General features: G+C 39.9%; 2 protein-coding genes across 8 annotated transcripts in view; both read right to left on the reverse strand.

Annotated features, from left to right (window-relative positions):
• Nucleotides 1-2,473, reverse strand: part of setdb1b (SET domain bifurcated histone lysine methyltransferase 1b) — a 14,518-nt gene extending 12,045 nt beyond the window's left edge. The window contains exons 1-2 of the mRNA XM_028580769.1: nt 2,146-2,473; nt 577-780 (exon numbers count right to left, since the gene is read on the reverse strand). Coding sequence (XP_028436570.1) covers nt 577-780; nt 2,146-2,162 — 221 coding nt within the window. The 5' untranslated portion in view covers nt 2,163-2,473. The remainder of the gene's footprint in view (nt 1-576; nt 781-2,145) is intronic.
• Nucleotides 2,474-8,077: 5,604 nt separating this feature from the next.
• On the reverse strand, nt 8,078-19,263 carry arnt (aryl hydrocarbon receptor nuclear translocator). Of its 7 annotated transcripts, none has more exons than XM_028580274.1 (21): nt 18,906-19,263; nt 18,169-18,259; nt 17,987-18,034; nt 17,838-17,885; nt 17,601-17,648; nt 16,742-16,955; nt 15,682-15,895; nt 15,410-15,512; nt 15,245-15,310; nt 14,971-15,056; nt 14,822-14,898; nt 14,051-14,185; nt 13,872-13,946; nt 13,375-13,526; nt 13,001-13,123; nt 12,446-12,533; nt 11,234-11,421; nt 10,164-10,353; nt 9,270-9,447; nt 9,053-9,189; nt 8,078-8,959 (listed from the first exon to the last, which is right to left on the reverse strand). In XM_028580274.1, the coding sequence occupies exons 1-21, from the start codon at nt 18,940-18,942 to the stop codon at nt 8,876-8,878; spliced, it is 2,382 nt and encodes a 793-aa protein (XP_028436075.1). In that variant the 5' UTR covers nt 18,943-19,263; the 3' UTR covers nt 8,078-8,875. The 7 variants fall into 7 exon arrangements, with proteins under 7 accessions (XP_028436075.1, XP_028436076.1, XP_028436073.1 ...); XM_028580275.1 differs by having other exon boundaries at nt 9,270-9,444; nt 13,001-13,126; XM_028580272.1 differs by having other exon boundaries at nt 13,001-13,126.
• Nucleotides 19,264-20,256: the final 993 nt, after the last annotated feature.

The following is a 20,256-nucleotide window of genomic DNA, read 5'->3' on the forward strand; positions in this document are numbered from 1 at the left end:
TATTTTAGTTTCCATTATGAAAAGTTAAGAGAGGTACAAACAATGTCATCATTTGTAGCACTAGCAGTGCCACATCTGTTGGATGTTGTGTGCACTAAATGATTGGCTCTATGCTTCGTCAATGCTACCTGCTACATTTTCCTTTTATATAGTAGCTGATTCGAACAGCTGACTTTTACACAATTATCCACAACTTCTCCATTTGTCGTATAGACTTCTCAAAAGTACACTCAAAGTGCCGTTAAAGAATGTGCAAGTTCTGAACAGTGGTTCTACATGTGTTAACTTTATAAATCATGCCTGTGTATGATAGTGTCTCCAGGTTTATCTTCACCTAACAGTCCTCAAAACTTTTAAATGGATAAAGAGACATTCCAAGGTGTACATTAACAAAAAAGTAGCACAATTACCCACATAGTATAAATGCTAGCAACTGATAAGATATATAAAAATAATAAACACTAAAATACAGAAGAGATACATCCTTGTAAAAATATTGTATATAGACTAAAATCACATGACTAAATAAATCAAATAAACAGACTTTGGGAAAAAATTTCTAAGATGTCTACTTACTTGTTGGCATCGGTAAGAAGCATGTCTGTCATCGCCTCCTCTTCTTCTTTCTTCTCTACCCATTCTTTCAGCTCCGTCAGCTGAGCCTTTTTCTTCTGCACAATCTCGCTCTTATCCACAGCATCGTCAATCCACTTCTTCAGCTCATCCAAAGAAATGCCCAGCTCTTCCTCGAGATTGGAGTCCCAGCTATCCACTTCCATTCTGAGGAGTTAACATAATTTGAAATACCTACAAAAGTCTTTTAAGTCTCATTCTGAAATGATTAATTGCACAGCAAATTGTTGTTTAAAAATTACTACTCTATCAGTCTACCACTACTGCCAATTTTTTTACCTGTACAATTTACATTTCAGGATGTTTTGTTGCTGTTGTTGTTATCAGCATGTCACTTGGCAGTCAAAGCAACAGAATAGAAGTATGACTTTCATTTATTTGATCACCTTTTTGTAAATATATCCTAATACTCCTAAAGCAATTAGTCAATTAATCAATTATTTGATAAAAAAATGTACCTCTGTTGTTGTAAATGAAATGTCTTTGGAAATTCAGTGTCCCCTCTTTTTTTAGGAGGTATGTCTTTTTTTTAGCACATTTAAAGAGTTTGATCTGATACACAACACCGAAAGACAAGTCATTGTTTTTTGACAGCAGTATGCAGTATGATTATTTTATATGTGATTTAACATACCCTTCCATCCATATTAATACCATAATGATGACTCCTAACATATCGCTCAACCCTAGTTGTAACCCTGCTTGTAATGTCTGCAAATACTCATGAGAAATGTGTGCTGATATTTGTCATCAATTCCAAGAAAAAACATTACTTATTTCTGCCTTATTTTTGTCATGTAAATTACATGGCAATGTGTCTGTGGTGTGATGGAGGCACTGCATCACTAGCTACATGTAAAGCATCAATGCGTGCAGTGCAGACTGAGATCATCTACTGACTAAGTTGGGCTGCAGTTTAAACCTTGCACATTGGACACATGTGTACAAAACACTGCTTCCACTATTTCAGCCTGACTAATAATGTTGATACAGTTTGTTTACCCAAGCACACAGAGGCTGATGATAACTGCTCTCCCAACCTAAAACAAATGCGAAAAAACGTAGAGTTGCTAATGATGTGGCAGATGGCTATTATATACTTAAAATAACAATTAGTCAGTGTAAATGTAATCTTGACGCTGCAAGAATCCGAATTGGAGAGTCGCCTGCTACTGCTTAGCACAACAAGGGACAGTTTATAGGCAAAACCATGTTAAATTAGCTGGATATTTTCCGATTTAATCTCGGCAGACAGAGTAACTGCTAGTTTAACCCACCATAACTTTACTGGTACTTTATTAAGAAAAATCTGGGCGAGCAGAGCAGCTAAAAGACATCAAATTGAAGCCTACAACAGCAGACTAGCTCGTTAGCCTAGCATTAGCATGGAGAAAGTCTATCTCTTGACTGACTGGTGCAGGTGTCTGGAAAACAAACAGCATGGTGTCCTCTGGTGTCCTCAAAGACACATCACACGCTGAACTTAATTAAGAGACAGCACTCAACACTCACCCATCGCTGCTTTCCATCCTGTCTGCTCGCAAACATAAGGTTAGCTAGCTAATGCTACCCGCCAGTTAGCTACAATAAGGAGTGCATGCTTTGCTTTCCAGTGTATTCGGAGTGGGCGGTGTTGGGCTCTGTGAAAGCTCCGCCCACGCGGTTTATCCAGGTATTTCAAATCGTGCAACTGTGCGAGGATGATGCTGAGGACAGAGCGCCTAAATTTCTCTTCATGTCAGGTAAAAGGGTTAGCTAGGATTGTTGTTGTTAATGCCCGACGAGGTGTCAACGTATCTCTCACTCAGCTCATAGAACCCTTTGGCTCAGGCAGCTACAGCTACGACCCAGAAAGCTAACGTTATGCTACATTGGAAATAACAGATTCACATTTTCTTTTTCATTTAATGTAGCGCATTAATTTAGAGCGGTAAACAAATCAGTTTCACCAGAACTCGTTAGTAGGAATATCACGTTTTAATGGACAACCTGTAGCCAATCAGAATTAAGTATTCATCCAGACCGTGGTCTTTTGTCCAACAATGTCATGGTCAAGAATACTGAAATAAATGTACTGCCAACACATTTAATAACAGTAATATATTCTGATAAATACAATTGCGCCAGGAATAATTATAAAGTGTGTCATTAAACATTCCCACTTTCCAGTGTTGCAAGTACTACTTTGAGAGTAAACTATATCACAAGATACCAAAATACCCTGAAATGACATATGGCAATTAGTTGATTAACTAGAATTAATTGGCGCTAATTGTGGAGTTTCTGAATGATACCAGGAGATTGTCGAGTACTTACTCATTCATTGATTCATTCATTATAGGAGGTGCAATTTCATGGCCTTAAAGCGTTTAATGCTATATAAGTAATTTCCCTTTTAAAACAAACTGAAAAAACTGTGAAAAATTCACATCTGACTGAGAGGCACTGAAAAAAGCTTTATAGGCTGTTCTGTGACTCTTACCTTTTGCATTATTCCTGTCCAGTAGTTTTAATTACTAGGCTATTAAACAGTAATAGCTGATTTCAATTCACTTTTGAGAGCCACTTCAAGATGCACATGAATAATCCGTCCTGTTTTTTTCTTGACTCTGCCTATTATTATGATTGAAACACCACTGATGAATTACCAACACATGTTACAAGCTAGGGGTTATTCAATTTGTTCTATAACACGCAAATTGCATGAAAGTGTGTGCAAAAGCTATAACACTTTGGGGAAAACAGCAGAACATCTGTTTTGCATTATAGTTCTATCATTGAGAACTTTGAAACATCTGTGCCCTATTAGTGTGGAAGGGGAGGCATTCGCCTCTTGTGTTTATAAAGCAACTTTTCACAATGTATATTCTGGTATGACTAATAAATCACACTTGATCTCATGGAGTCAGCCTTTCTGTTCTCTGTAGTTAAAGTAGGCTAAAAGGTTTGGCTGTTTGTATGTTGGCCTGATACAAGGTGAATAGAATGGGTTACCTGCTGGTGAGATATGCCTTTTTTTGTATGGTCATGAAATTGTACATTTGATTAAATGTACAGGCTCTGGTCAGAGAACAGTGATCGTTGATTATTGTGTTTAGTTTTATTTACCAGTTGAGGTTAACCAACACTTTATATGTACTACTTTATTCTGATTTTCAATATGCAGGCCTTTATGTTTATCACACCAGAAAGGCAGTACCTGGATTGAATCATTAGTTTTCAAATTTATAGATTTAGATGGTTAGAAGATGTAATTATGTCTAATTAAACCATAGACTATACAGCACACAGAATAGTCACATAGTTAAGTCATTTTAAATAGTTACATTTCAACAAAATTGCAATGAGTTTCAAACAACTACATTGTCTCTCTTTGAGTTTATTTTTTACTTTAAACCATAAATACCTCCATAAGTACACACAACACTAAATATTAAATATAATTTGTAATTTACATTGCATACTTACGTTATTTGTAGTCTTTGGATGCTGCTGGTATACACCTTTTTGTACTAAACCCAAAAAGGTTGATATAAATAGGTAGAAAGTTTAAACTATATAAAAGTTGAAAAAGTGTCGGACAAAACTCCACCGGACTGACTCGGTCATAAAAGAGGCCTCAATATATTCTTTGGCTTGCGGCTACTAATTTTTGTTATCCCATTTGAGTTTGAATAGATGGCGTTATGGATTTACTGTAAAATGTGTAGGTCCATCACTCCTCTTCTTGCTCCTCCTGGTATGTCGTGACAGAGATATTACTGTAAGGGTCAAGCACCATCTGAGCGCAGCGGACTATGGTCACCAACAAGAAGAAGCAGAGCAGGAAGAAGAAGAAGAAGGCAAAACCAAGGTCCACATCCACATCCAACCTGGACACGGGGAGGACTGGAGGGTCCATGTTGACAAATCTACCAAAACAAATTAAAGTCCATCTATTCCTCAGTCGGCGTCTCATCTGTTTACTTCCCTCTTGCTCGTGCTTTGATTATTCAAAAATCCAGTATATCTATATCTGAATGGGCTCTACCAGCTCTTCTGTTGATGCTCACATACAATCCATTGACCCCAACTCTTCTTCGGTTTGTTTTCTGAATTAAACAATGCATTCCTCTACGTCTTGGTCTCTTTTTCCTTCTCCCAACATTGACACCTACTGTCCTCCCAAAGACAAGATAGCCTGGTGGACACACAGAGCCCCATTTGGCACCCGTGTCCTCCATGAATAGTTAATAAGGAGTTTGGTAACAATCAGGCCGTTCCTGAGATTAGAACACCCAGGCATCTCTCTGGTCTCTACAGGAGAGAAGACCTTTACAGGAGATGACACCTTAACAGGAGTCACTGGATCCCTGGTCAGTACAAGGTATGGACACACGACAACACTACAGAAACGTGGCGGAGTCAAAACACTGGATTTTAAAGCGTTATAAAGAAATGTGGGGTGCAGATTAAGATGCCATACTGAAGCAATCAGTGCACCCTACAAATACCCCCACACAATGTTTTTGTTATTTTATAATCTAAAATTGGTGGAATATAAGAAGTATAGAGTAGTCAAGATAAGGAAAGGAAATTGAAAAGGTTGAGGAAAGAGAATAGGATGCCTTAGTGGCAATCCACTTGAGAGGGGTTGAAACTGATCCTAACCAAAAAAAAAATGCAGATTGCTTGTATTCTGATGCCGCCCACACACACACACACACACACACACACACACACACACACACACACACACACACACAACGGGGGATCTGAGAAAACAAGAGTCAGTATGTGGTGAGAGGATACTGGCAAAACAAGATTTACAGCACAAGACGTCACTCAAGTGCAACTTTAACAGGGCACAGTAAACCTATCTTCGACCAGTACTAGCATTAATGCCATCCGTTTGCACCCCCAGGCTGTGAAAGAGGAAAGACGAAGTCGGAAACTGATCCCAGGAGATACACACAGATATACAGAATAGGGAAAGAAAACAGATCCAGCCCAATCAAAGCAAGATGGCTTTTGTTTCTTCACCAATTAAGAACATAAAACTGTTTCGAGGAAGTGAATACATGCATGGATGTAACTGAAAACAGCCATGACTCTTGCATGAGTGTGATCAGTAGAGTGCACTGCTCAAACAGCCATAATGAACAGGACTGGAAATATATACAACTTTGTGATTAAGGATTAAATGATGCCATGTGTTGACTACCACCACTATGACCTACCACAGCTGAAAAGAAGCGTGTTCAATTCAAAACATCTGCACTTTCAACAATTTAATACAAAACCAAACATTTCTTTCTCTGGTTTAACATTTCATATACAGTATATATTTGTGTTTCTATGAGTGATAAAAGTTCACATCATTGGAAAAGCAACCTGGATACAGAGCAACCAATAAAGACAACACATTAACCAACATACCATCTCCGTGAAGATGGACAATTATCAACATTGGTTTACATATAATTACATAATTTGTCATAAGTGTGCGAGTGTTTCACACAATGGAGATCTGTCATAAAAAGGGTCAAATTTAAACTAGTTCCACATATTAAAAATCTAAATATTTGAGAAACATTATCTTTCATACCACAACATTCTTCTATAATACAAACTTACCAAAAATGATTGTAAAACACAGGTGATTGGAACTTGTTGACAAAGATCTAAATGTCTGTCACAAACGAGTGCTTTTTTTTTCTTTTTTAAAGGGCTCGCTTGTAGATCATATTGTTTTAAGCTCTGTTTATTCCATTTTAAGCCTGAATACCCTGATCAAACCATTAATTAAATACAGAATAGGGCAATGGAGAGCTCAAGAGATCATCAAGTCTCACAAATAACAATAAAATACTTTCCAATTAAAAAGGAGAATTCCAACCGATTTTTACCTGAATCTTGATCACGAGATGTCACCAAGTACTGTCGACAGGAAAGAAAAAAAAAAAAAAAAAAAAAAAAAAATGTGCAAACTCACATACAAGTACTACGCGATGAAGATCACCGCATTTGCAGCTAGCATTTTGAGAAGGATGACGACACAGATGGAATACAATGGGACCGGCTGAAGAAGAATGCGATGGAAAAAGAGGTAGGTGACAGTACAATTTAAATTTTAAACCGTTTCTTCATAATGTCTGAGTTGAAAACGCATCTTGTTGTCACGTAAGGGCCCTGTTCATGTTGCACAGAAATTTTAATTGCATTTTGTGTCTGTTAAGAGGCACAAAGGCACTCTTTAGAATATGCACCCAGAACTGGCATTTTAGCTAACTGGGAGCAATGGGCTAACCTGACTCCGCCAGATGGATTGCTTCGCATTTGCTCGGCATATCCATCTGGGAACTTTCCGTTGGAGAACTTTTGGGAAGGGGCGGAATACTGGTTATTTGATTGGATGAACCATCTGTCTATCACCTATGTTGGTGATAGACGGGCCAAATCAACCAATCAGATCCACGAAGCGTATGAAAATACAACCACAAGCCCGCCCCTGCTGCTGCAGGCAAAGCATAGCTCGTAAGCTCAGCATGCAAGCAACATGTCGGTAAAGGATATTTGCCATTTGTGTAACGAGAATTTAGGAATAAAAGACACCGTTTTAGGTTCCCGGACCATATTCCAAAAGAAGGATCCAAGAGAAAAAAAGCATTAGCGAGCGGCTAACAGAATTAGGGCTACCGCTGTCTGAAAATACTGGTTAGCTGATTGGATAAACCATCTGTCTATCACCACCTAAACCACCTCAAAACCAACGCTGATTGGCCCGGTCGTTTGGCTAACGGCTCCAAATTTTCTCTATCTCAAGATGCCAGACTGATCTGCGAGTGGAAAACTGGAGCTCGCGAGATCAGGACGGTCTCACGAGGCTAGCAATGGGCATTAGCTGCAGCAACTCCAGCTTGCTAGCACCAATTTTGGTCGTTTATTTCCCACCCGAACGATACTACTCGAAGACATCTAGTGATCGAGATTCAGGTTAAAAAATAAAATAAAAAAAATCGGCCGGAATTCTCCTTTAAATCAAACATTACTATCGCACCTCTCCATTTTGAAATAACAATCAAGAAAAACATTTATGACAACAAATAAAAAATGGCTTTAAAAAGTACACAATTCCTGCTTGTTAATTATTGCTGTGTGATATGTTTTACAAAAGGAGTACAAAAAGCCCATACTTGGTACAGGGTAATGCAGGGTGACAGAAAGAATATCAAGCGAGTCAGAAACCCTACGACTGTGTTACAGCTGATAATGATACTGTACGCATCCATTTCACATACATACACACATGCATACTGTATATATGTTAATGTAGGCAAAGAAAAATAGATTGTATACATTTACAATGGGTACATAGATCAACAGTATGTAGCCATTGTAACATTGTGCGTATGTTGTTGTTAAAGGACATCATTCAATGAAGAAAAAAAAACTCACATCTTCCTTAAGAGGATAGACAAAATAATTAAATTTATAAGTGAAGCCATCAATGTACATAGAAAACTGTACTCAGTAAGTATAAATCTACACATTGTAGAAGCGCTTCATGAAAGCGGTGCTGACATGCAGTGACATGCTGTGGATTTAAAACTGTGAGTGAGGTTAGCACAGACAGTGGTGGTTTGCGTGCAACAGCTGAGAATTAAAAATGAAATCACCAAAGCTGTATATCCCTGCAATTTCCTGAGAGTTTAAATCAATGATTGGAGTGATTAGTCTACATGCTAAAAGAATAAACAGCAAAATACACTTTCTATCAATGCCTGAGAAAAACTAGAAACACATTAGAATAAAAGGCCGTGGTGTGTATGTGTTTACTTCCTGTGTATGTTTATGAGTGTAAGAGATATATATATATATATATATATATATATATATATATATATATATATATATATATATATATATATATATATATATACACACACCATAGGTTGTTTAGCTTTGGGCAGTGCTAGTTAGAGAATTCACTTACAATGGCTTGAATATTGTTAAAATAATTATCTTTTAGTCAGTAGCAAATCCTTGATTTTCCTCCCCTTTATATCTGACGTCAAATATATCCCTCCATCTTTAACTGGCTTGTGGCAGTGCAATTTAAGCCATGCAAAGCAAGGGAAGAGTGCTACTCTCAGGAGCAGGAAGAAAAGAGGAGCAGAAGAGCTATATAAAATAAGAAAGAGTGACGGCAAAAACACTCAAGAAGACAAAGGGGTAGACCAGCTGAGAAGTATTGACCAGCTCACTGGCCGAACGAAGGGTAGATGGGAATCTCAAAGTCATCGCCGTTAAAGTTGGCAGGCTGGTCCAGCATAGACAACACATCCTGAACAAAAATAAAAAGAGACAAAGAGATACATTTTAAGTGACAGAGAGAGGGATAATAAATTGCTTGAGAGATAAAACTTTTATCACTCACAGGAAACATGTCTTGCTGGTTGCCCTGAGCATGAGGATGCTGCTCGCCATTACTCTGCGAGTGCTGCTGGCCTTGCCACTGGGGCCACACTGCCTCCGCTGCTCGAGAGGGGAACTGTGCTCCAGACTGAGAGCCATCTGAGATAAAGTACAGAAGGATGAGAGGATGCACCAGTATAACACAGAGACACAGATTCACACAAATGCACATAACCTACCATAACCATTGGTGCTTAGGCTGGCACGTGCATTAATGGGCGGGTAGTTTGCATTGTTGGTTGGGGTGGGAGCAGCACCTGTAGGCATCTGGCCAAAAGAGCTGGAAGAACCACTGCCAAATCCTCCCATGGGAGCAAACTGTGGAGACATGGTCTTTGCTGCCTGGGGAGCCACCTGCTGGTTAGAATAGGAAGAGTGACTCCATTTAGTCTGAACAGTAGATAGGTGGGGTCGATGTTAAATAAGTAATGTGTGATTAATAACTAGAGCTGGGTATCGTTGAAAAATGTTCACTCCTTTACAACTAGACTATGTGACGCACATTGTAGTGCAGCCTCTCAAAATATATTACACAAATGAGCCCCGTCTCTGTAACGTAGAGTTTTTCATGCATGCCTCCGCAAAGTGTAATGTTAGACAGCCAATCACAAACATCATTAGATCTTGGTAGAAGTATGGCTGCATGCTTATTGGCTCACTAATGCTCATGAGATTTACTCCTAAGGTATTGAAAATTGGTATTGAATGATCATGCATTTTTTGATACTCAATATTAACCCCGTGTTGACTTAGGGTCAAATTGACCCGTTTCCAATTTTTGTTTTATATCAGAAAATATGGGACATAGAAATAAGCGCTGAAAATGTAAAGAAAAATTTTACAATTTAAAACGTTGGAAAAAGCAAAAACAAACTGTGAAAAAAAGGCGTCAAAAACGAGAGAAAAAAAAAAAAAAAAAAAAAAGGCAATTTTATCCGTGCTTAAAAAGTAATGAATTTGGTACTCAACCCTATTAATAACTAGGATAGACAGAGAAAAGTATCATTTGTGAACAAAGATTGACTAAAACATACCACTAAAGTCAGATAATGAATCTTGTTGTACTGGCTTACCTGGTTATTAAACTGTGGTCTAACTCCAGCTGCAGCTCCAGGCCATCCTCCTGCTGGTCCTCCATGGAGGGGGCTGCCAGTGCTAGAGGGGGGAACTGACTGGGGGGCTCCATTCTGACGAGACATCTGAGCAAGCATCTGCCCTGCTGAGTGGGCTGGCTGTGCCATCTGTGGAGTCATGCTGACTGGCCTGCCGACAAAAGTGAAAGGAGTGATCATATACTGGGCAAAACAACATAAAAAAACTGTTCCCCCATATATCAATGTTAGGAAATCTGTTGAAAATAACCATGGAAACCACTTCTTATGCCAAAAAGCTATTGTGAATTCAAGTTTAGCAGCAAATAAAGACATTATATTCAAAGTCAACATAACGGTGAATATTTGAGACATACAATAAGTGCTTTCAGAAATATATTCTGAATATAATATCTTTGTCAGGCAGCATCTGCAACCACTTAAAGCACATGTGATAACCTTTTGATCTCCTATACACTTCATTTCGACTTTAGTATTTGGCAGACTCACATTTAAAAGAACTGGGAGTTTTCCTATGGCCTGTTGTTGCACACAAGCCAATATCATAAAAAGAAGTGGCCCTGCTAGCTCTAGTAAATGGCATTAACTGCTTCAAGAAACTGATTAGATGTATTACCTTCAGGTTTAACATCAGAATACGATTTATTTTCACTTACATGGAATTTGCCTTGGTGTATTTGCTACATACAATACACATGAAAAGGAAAAGAAAACTGTACAGTTTGTGTAGGGTGTGCAAAAATGTTAATCAGGGGATGTATTAAACTTGTCAGTATATACAATATATGAAATGGTCAGGGATAATAGTCCATGATGTGTGTTAATGTAACGTGTAGTGACTGTGGGTAGGGGGTTAAGAGTCTCTCAGTGGGGGGTCCTGTGCCTTGTTGACTGCAGTTGGAAAGAAACAGTTTTTGTGGCGGGAGGTTTTGATGGACAGAAGACTCCTGCCAGAGGGGAGTGGTGATCTAGTCATTAGGTGTACATGTAAACAAATGAACAGACACATATACACATAGAAGACTTCCTACCTGTATGCATCATTGGAACGACTAGCAGCAAAGTTATTGGCTGGAGGGTAGATCTGTGTGGTAGCAATGGAGGTGGAGGGCAGGCCCTTGGTCTGATCTGGGCCTTGGAAAAGAGAAGGGTACAGCTCTGGCTTCTCAAGGCTCTTGCTGTGGTCTGGCACTGCCGCTGTCACTGGCTGCACCGACATCTGGGGACCACCAAAAGCATCAGTCAGGGATTACACTTACCTTGGTGAAAAATGGACCGGTCTCAAATTTTGACATTCATCATCTCAATCTACAAATTAAAATGCTTGAAAATCAACAATTCCTTAACGCTCCAGTACAATTAAATTTGTTGTGTTTTCCAAGGAAATTCCGTCGGATGAATGTATTTTCCGTCTCTTTCCGCTTTCTTTGTGTTGGAATTTTAAATTCGGTGGATTTATGAGGACTATGGTTAACTGCTCCTACAGCTAGCTAGACTATCTGAGTTTTCTCTCACACGCCTATTTTTGCAGCGGCTCTGTGCGGAGTTTAGCACCGCCCATGACGATTCTGATTAGTTTAAAGAAATGCCATGTGGAGTAGCCAGACCCTCCTTCAATGCGCTTTGGGGGAGGGTCTGGCAAAGCGAGACTAGTTTCAGTTTAACATTGTGGCACAGTTCCATGACAGTTTAACTGACATTGCTACACCAACTATATCTTATGATCTGTGCCAAAGCACGCACGCACAGACAGACAGACAGACAGACAGACAGACAGACAGACAGACAGACAGACAGACAGACAGACAGACAGACAGACACTTGACTTAAACCCCGGGTAAAAATTGGAGATGTATTTGAAAGATGGAGACAGCAGTAAGACTCACTCCAGTAATTTGTATTTATTTATTTATTTATTATTTATTTAAACACTAGCTGTCAGTATTACATATTGCACCTTTAAGCATGAACAGCAGGCAGTTCAGTTGTGATAATGGATCCCTCCCAACATCCGGTTCTGTTTTCCGGCTTAGCAAATAATCAACATCCTGCCACTGTTTCCATAAAACAGGCCTGGCCAGATATTACAGCAAGGGACCCAAGAGAAACAATAAGTAATCTATGCTTCAATCAAACATACAGGTCTCTCTTGAGACTAAGACCCTGTGTCTCAATGAGATTACATGTACAAATATAGGTTAAATCAAAAAATGTGTGCCCATACTGTACGTGCATGGCCTAACCTGTGAGAGGGTGATTGGTCCTGCCTCATACAGACCATCTCTGGCTCCACTTCCCTCTAGCTCGGCCTGCTGCTGCTGCTGTAACTGCCTGAACAAGGAAACAGAGAAAGAGAGAGAGAGAAAGAGAAAAAGCCTCATTCCCATGCCCACAACTGTTGAGTGAGAAAGCACAAACACCTGCTGACAAAATAGCACCCGACCCGTCACCGGTCACCATGGCAACATAAAAGAGAAATAAAGAGAGAGGAGGAAGACAGTGACACAAAAGGTCTGTTGTACAAATACATACCGCTAACATGCTACTCCACCTGTGGTAAAAGTCCATATTCACTACTTACTACAATACATGCTTCTTATTAGACGACAGCACCATTTTTCTAATACTACAGGAGAAGAGAGACGAGTACAATGGAGAGAAGAATCACCCAGAGTAGGAAATATTAAACAAAAAGAGAAGGACTGTAGTTTGCTAGAAACAGCAGTAGTGTCTCCCATGAAGAAGCAGCCCCTGTTCTCCCATGCAGGGGAGCATAGTCAGGCCAGGCCTGGTCTCACCTGGCGGCCACCTGTCCAGGGCTGAGCATTACAGGAGGGCAGTTTGGGCTGCTCTGGCCCAGGGAGGGGGGCAGCGAACCCCCTGGGGAGGAGATGGGAGTGAGGGGGTCCTGAGTCGAGTTTCTACTGCCCCACAATCAGAGATGGGTTCAGAGGAGAGGTGCAGGGAGAGATTGATCAGTGTGTGGTTTATTAAAAGAGGTTGCGGTAAGGGTGTAAGAGGAACTGGGGATTGAGGGCGATAGGTAAGCATTCAGACAGGGGGATCTTTCACAACAGTTTTCAAGACATCAATGGTTTCATTATGTACTGTATTTGATTTTGTAACCATGTTACATAATCATGGGAATTGGTAAAGTCAGTGTGTGACTCACTTGACATTGACATTGGTACAGATGATATACTCAATGTCCTCTGAAAACGGGTTCTGGAAGGTGAAGGAGCTGGTTCTCATCCAGATCCATTCTCTCGATTTGGAGCGAAACCGAAACATCACTGACAGAACCTGCCCCTTCAGCTTCACCACCTGTGGACAATAATCCAGCATGCCAAAGTTATAATTAGGCGTTTTCATAATCAATGAGCAGTAGGTTTACATGCACACGAGAAACACAGTTATAGGTAGATATCAGCTAACACACCGGTAATTGAATTTTACCAATAGTCAACTTTTTAGCTGTAGAAAGTGGCTGATTTAGACTTATAGGAAGCTACTTTTAGTCTCATTTATTCTGATTACAAAATTGCTACATGTAGTCATCTATTCTTTTATTCTTGTAAGTGCATGTAAACACATTCACATGGTAGTACAAACACAAGAGACAAACAGAAATAAAAATCCTCAAAAAGCTGCACTTTTAGATAGTCCTACCTGTTGGAAGCTGTCTCTCAGTAAGCCCTGGTCTTCAGGGTGGGCAAGCTCGAGAATATTTTTCCCCAATAATTCCTGCAACACACAGCAGATAATAAAAGCACCACCATTACTTCTGGTGCAAAGATTTTTAGAGGATGCTGTCTGTCCCCGACATCTGCGCCAGCTGGGAGTCTTACCTGGGGCTGGTAGTCGACAGCAGCCACGCAGCGGTGGTCTACGAAGGTGAACATGCCCTGGCAGTTATGCCGTGAGATGAACTCCACTGGAACACTGATACTGTTGATGTCTGTGTCACCTGGGCAACAAGTCACCTAAAAAGGAGAAGAAAAAAAAAAAAAAGAAAATGAAACCCAATTTTTAGCATAAGCATTATAAGCTACCATCATAATGGTTAATGGGTCAAAACAAATTAGCTACTTTAAAAGCTGCATTGTGCATGAATCACATTAATTTATATTTTTATATGTTCAACTTCAACTGGTTATCTATGTATGAGTGTTCCTTACTCAAAAGTCATGACTATTATCAATGTTCTACAACCAACTGCTAACAGCAAAAATAATTTCAAAACTCACTGTAACAGTGCAAACGTGAGCCATAATCCACTTCAGATAAAACTGTAGATTGTGACCATGAAATACTGCCTTGTGGTAGATGTGTTTTCCAAAGAATACAACACCAGTAAAGGTAACTTTATTCTTAGATTGTTAATATAAGGGTGAAATATTACTGCTGTTTGTTGGAGATGAATATACATTTGCAGTTAAGATGTAAAAATCCATACCAAAGGTTACATTTACACAATTACACAACTTTTGTTTTCTTGTATCAAACATATACTACTCAATAATGATCTTCAATAATTAGTTAAAAATGATTGTCGCTGCTCAACTAGCTTCAGTGCAAAAGACACGTGCATATCTCTACACACAAGGCATCCATCATACCTGTAATCTCCCAATTGCAACCAGACAGTAGCGATTCCCCCGAGTGTTTTCCGATTCATCGTCTGTTAAAGATACTCCTGAAACATATTATGAAGCAAACTTAACAGATAGCTGTATAAGGCCAACCATTGGAAAATGACTAGTTTTACCTGAAGGGGGCCAGGACTTGATGTATCCTGTACAGTGGACCACAACATACTGGGGCTCCCCTTCCTTTGCTGTACCCAAACCATTCCTGAGGTGAAGGAAGAAATGACAGCATATGCTGCAACATCAGTCTATGCCAGAAATATTTTTGAAATTACGTGCATCTTATTGCTACTGGGTTACTCCAGGTATGCTTATTTTATGCACAGTAATCCCAATGCAATTAAAAAAATAAAAATAAAAAAGCAAAAGGAAAAACTGTTTGGTTTTGGTCACCTGTTTCTATTCTTAAGGAAGTTCAGTCTGTTCATGGACAACGGTTCCACGGGACAAGAGCCACACCTGCAAATACACACAGGCCACCACATGGAAAATGTATGCATCAAGACATACATCAATATACATAATGAACTAGATAATTGACTGTAGTATGACTCTCACCTCATTCTGCAAATGAATGATCGACGGGCTCCCATACTCATTCTGGCTGACGACTGCTGGCCTTCCTTTTTCACTGTTCCCGTCTTCAAGTCCAACATCCTCCCTTTAAATGTGAACAAAAGACAGAATTGACTCAATCGTGGGTCTAAAAAGGGGATCATTTGTTAAAAAAAAAAAAAAGTAGATTGACAAAAAGAGACGCTTTTGAGATAAATAGTAATAAAACAAATCTACTACTGTCAGCATATTTAGTGTATGTATATGCATCGTACCCGTGTTGTTATTCTCAGCAGTAGAGAGCTGCTCTCTCAGCTTTTCTGTGTCATCTGGGTGAAGCTGATCATAAAGGGAGGAGCCGAGCCAGTCAGACTGCGCCTGGTTGAGGACGGGTGTCAGGGAGTCAGAGACGTAAACAATGCGGCCAGTCTCACATGACACCACGAACAGGAAGCCGTCCGCTGCTTCCAGGATGAGGTGCTTCAGTTCCTATAGACACATGGCAGCAAAGACAAGCTAAGCAGTAAGGACAATGAGCTATCATTTTTTTACTTTTTTGTGACTACCCAAATACGTATATATAAATACCTTCAGGTGCTTATTCTGTATGTTATTAGGGGTGTCAGGTTTCGATTTTATGATCTTTTGATTTCGACTATCGACATCATAAGCAGGATTGGAGATTCCCCTAGTATTTTGTTCTCCCTCCACCCCCGCCTACTTGCTCTGCACACGTAGACAGACACAGCGTAGTTTACCGGCTGGTAGCATCGGAGTTGACGGAGAAACAACAGAACCGGAAAATCCTCCTGCTTCCTTGAAGTCACCGGTGTGGCACCATTTTGCCTTCCCCCGTGAGTAAGTTATGTAAACAAACAAAGCATGTGGGCTCCGACAGGACACAATGGTTCCATCAGGTGCACCTCATTAAACTAATGGTACATTCAATTGCACCCTGTAAACTCTGAGAAACTCAAACTGTTGTTGCAAAGCACCCTTCTGCCATCTAGTGGCTCTTTTTTGTAGCATTGCCACCCTGTTGAAAAATAACAATTTTAAATCGAAAATTGAATAGAATCGTGACCTTAAAATCACAAGTCAAATCGAATCGTCGATTTGGAGAATCGTGACACCCCTATATATTGTCTGCTGAAAGCATTACTTGTAAAAACACTTGTTGAATCCTACACAAGCAGTACGGCCTTGTTCAAAGTTGTTGCCTGCTTTGAACATGCTTTCAGCAAGTTCTAAGATTTCCCCACAATAAATTCAATCAAGTCGGAAAAAAAAATTGATATTACACATCTCATTTTTCTCCCTCTCAGTTGCTCATACCTGGTCAGTGAGAAAGGAAGGTTTGTATGACCCATCTGAGTTGGTATTGCCACTTCCTCTCAGAGACTTCATATGGGACACGGCCATTCGCAGGATGGTTAGTTTGTCTGGTTTCCGTGCTAGTGCACTGCAGGTGGGCACCATGTCCGACAATTCTGTGATGTAGGCAGTCATCTTGTTCCGCCTCCGCCTCTCAATCTCACTGTGGTTCTCCCTGAAGCGAGGAAACGAGGGAGGGAGGGTGGCAGAGGTGGAGAGAATAGGAGGGATCGAGATGGGGGAAACAGACGGGCAGGTGGACAACATGGAATAGAGTTTAGAGTTAATGCTGCAATGTAAGTATGCCAACTGGGAAGAAAAGGTGGGAATGAGAGAAGGTGAGTGAAATAATGGACGCACAAAACTATAAATCAATTATCTATAAAAATGATAATGAGAAAGAAAGAGAGTCTGGTCTTTCGAGCCCAGTTGGTGTGATAAAAGAGAGCAAATGCAGAAAGAGAAAGACCACTGGGATGTCCTGAGTGAGGGGAGAGAAAAGAGAGAAGACAGTTGCTCAAGAGGAAAGGATTACCAAAGTGTAAAAAGTCCCTGAGTCACACACAGCGTAGCAGTTAGTGACACATAAAACAGTGGTGGGCTGAGAGATACAACCAGCTGCCTTGGGCAAAGAAGCATAACATTCTGACAGGCACCAAAACAGATGCATAGAGTGGTGAAATATACCAGTAATTTTGTGCTGGCAAAATGACAATGTGCGGGGGGTCCTAGCAGGACAGGATAGTATTTGATCACTGCATTCAATATTAATATGGATACAAGCAGGAGAGGGAGCCTTCCACAGTGGTACAGGCCATACCTGGCTTGTTTTTCCTTATCTGCACAACTCTGATCTTCTTCCAAAAACCTGGAAATGAAACCAACCCACTAAAACACAGGCCCAAAATCATAACCAAAATAAAAACGTGTAAGAGGAAAAACAAAACTTTGAAAGGAAAGGGAGAGCAGCAGTAGGGGAAACCGTTGTATCAAAAGTGTTGCTCCCCTACACCCCCTTCACACACACACATCTATTTCTCATAATTAACCCTCCTACCTGGCAAAGCGCTCTTTGTCATTACCGCCTCCTGTTTCATCGTCACACCTGAGGAAAAACATTGCTTGTTATTGCAGTAGCCCAGATAATCAAAACACTTGATATACCACCTCATCTTGCTTTATGACCGAACAGACAGACAAATGTACCTGAACAACTTGTTTCCTTCATCATCATCATCGTCATCAAAGTCTGGCCTGTAATAGTGAGACAAGAGACACATCAGTGGTTTCACACAAATAATCTCATAAGAATTTTGACCACAAGTGTCAAAAACAAAACCAGTCAGCAAATTCACATCAGCACAAAGGTGACCACCACACACACTTACGCAGCTCTTCTTTTGTTCCCTTTTGGTACAACAGCACTGCCACTTCCTTGGGTCCCACTTGCCCCCATACCCAGATTTGGGTCTGGTAACTCTATTAATAACACAGAGGCATAGACAGACGAAATGTATCAGAGATTGCAGGAGATTTCCTATTGAGCCTGAAGCACTCAAAAAGAAACTAAAACCACTCACTGGAGCCCATACTCAAAGGCCAAATCAGCATTAACGCACACAACTAACATCGGTTTTATTTCACATCCTGAACCTGTGTATTCAACATTAAGTTAGCTCCACATAAAATATTCTTAATTCGTGTTTGTAGATTGTAGATGCTAAAACAACCACGGCACTAAGCTAACGTTACATATCGCACACATATATCAATCTTGTGAGCCACATAACCTAAAAACAAACACATAAACCGAGCTAGCCAACCGCAACGTGGTAACGTAACTGTTAAGTTAGCTAATTTAGATTTATACATTTAACAGTGAGTTAGCCGCTAATGTAGCTGGCTAGCATTTTAGCAAGCTAACACTTAGCTAAGTTATGCAATAACCAGCTATCAATGCTGTGGCATTAGCTTTGCTACTAAGCTAACTTAGCTGATGCTGTCACGCTATCTTTAGGAAATTGTCCGCTTTAGCTCTGCGTGAGAAAAGCCCATAACCGATTAACAGTTGCGCAGTAACGTACTATGTGACTAAATTGCCACTGTGACTTGTATTGCAATTTACCTGGGTTTGAAGAGGACATGTCCGTTTGGAATAACATAAACAAACAACTTCGGCTGCGGAAAAAAAATAACCCTCAAGCCCCTCTCCTCCCCCTTGCTAGCTGGGTAGAGGCTAACAAGTGCCTTGCCGATTTCCTCACGTATACGCCTTAATTTTGTTATAAACGCCCAAAGACATAACTAAAACTGTTCAAGGGAAACCCGGGAAGATTTAGACACAGACAAAAATAACAGTTTATCTAATCCAATGACCCCTTTTTCTGTTTTCTCACGGTTTAAATCCCCTTTTATATTCAAGATGGCGTTTTGTTTCAGTTTAGAGCAAGCTGTCCGGGTCTACACATTGGGTCTACACTGTTTTCTTGTCTCCTCTTTCTATTGGACCTCACAGGCCAGATACAAATGACGTAAATGTTGGGAAATAAAATGTTTGCTCCGCCCCGCTGTCAGCGGAGGGACCATGGGAGGGACCCATTCATGTGATGTCGGAATAATGGAGTTATTTATCAACCCTGATAACATCTTCTTTGTAGCGGCCATGTTTTGCCCCACATTAAGACTAATTATATTATTATTATTAAGACTAAAAAGCTCGTGAACACACCGAAGTCGAAAGAACGATCTCCCAACTCTGGGACCTGAGTTGGGAGTAATGTGAATGCAGCATTAATACACCCCAGTTTACAGAGGCATATTATGCAAATAGGACAGGCTCTGACTCCTTGGTGGTTTAATGATTAAAGTTAAGTAAAAAAAAATAATTATCTAACAAGCTGGTCTGAAAGGTCATACGGTTAAGACATATTTGGCATTACATGCTTCTAACAGAGGTACTTGTATTTCTGCACTTTGCTTAGTAAAGGATCTGAGAACTTCTTCCAACAGATGGCATTGTTATTATATCTCAGCACTGTTGGAGGAGTTATTGAAATCTTTATCTTTAAGTTATACTAGCAATGTCTCGATGTAAAAACACTGTATTTTCAGGTAAAAGCCCTGTATTCACAACTTCACCTACTTTAAAGTGCACTGGTAAAGACGAGTTGTTCCTTTACTAAAGTATAAGTAACACCACACAATAAAAATACTTGTAACAATAGTAAAAGTCTTCATTTATAAAGTTTATATTGAAGTAACTAGGTACATAATGTATTATCAGGAAAAATCAAAGTATCAAAAGATTTTTTGTGCAGAAAGTAGTAAAAAGGTCAATATTTCTAGCTGAAATGTAGTAGAAAGTTGCAGGAAATATTCAAGTAAAGCACAAATACCTCAACATTGTACTTAAGAACAGTAATTGAGTAAATGTACTGGGTTTCCATTTCAAGTAGAAGTAGATAAGTAATTACAAT

The sequence above is a fragment of the Perca flavescens genome, chromosome 6 (assembly GCF_004354835.1).
Source record: "Perca flavescens isolate YP-PL-M2 chromosome 6, PFLA_1.0, whole genome shotgun sequence".
NCBI lineage: Eukaryota > Metazoa > Chordata > Actinopteri > Perciformes > Percidae > Perca > Perca flavescens.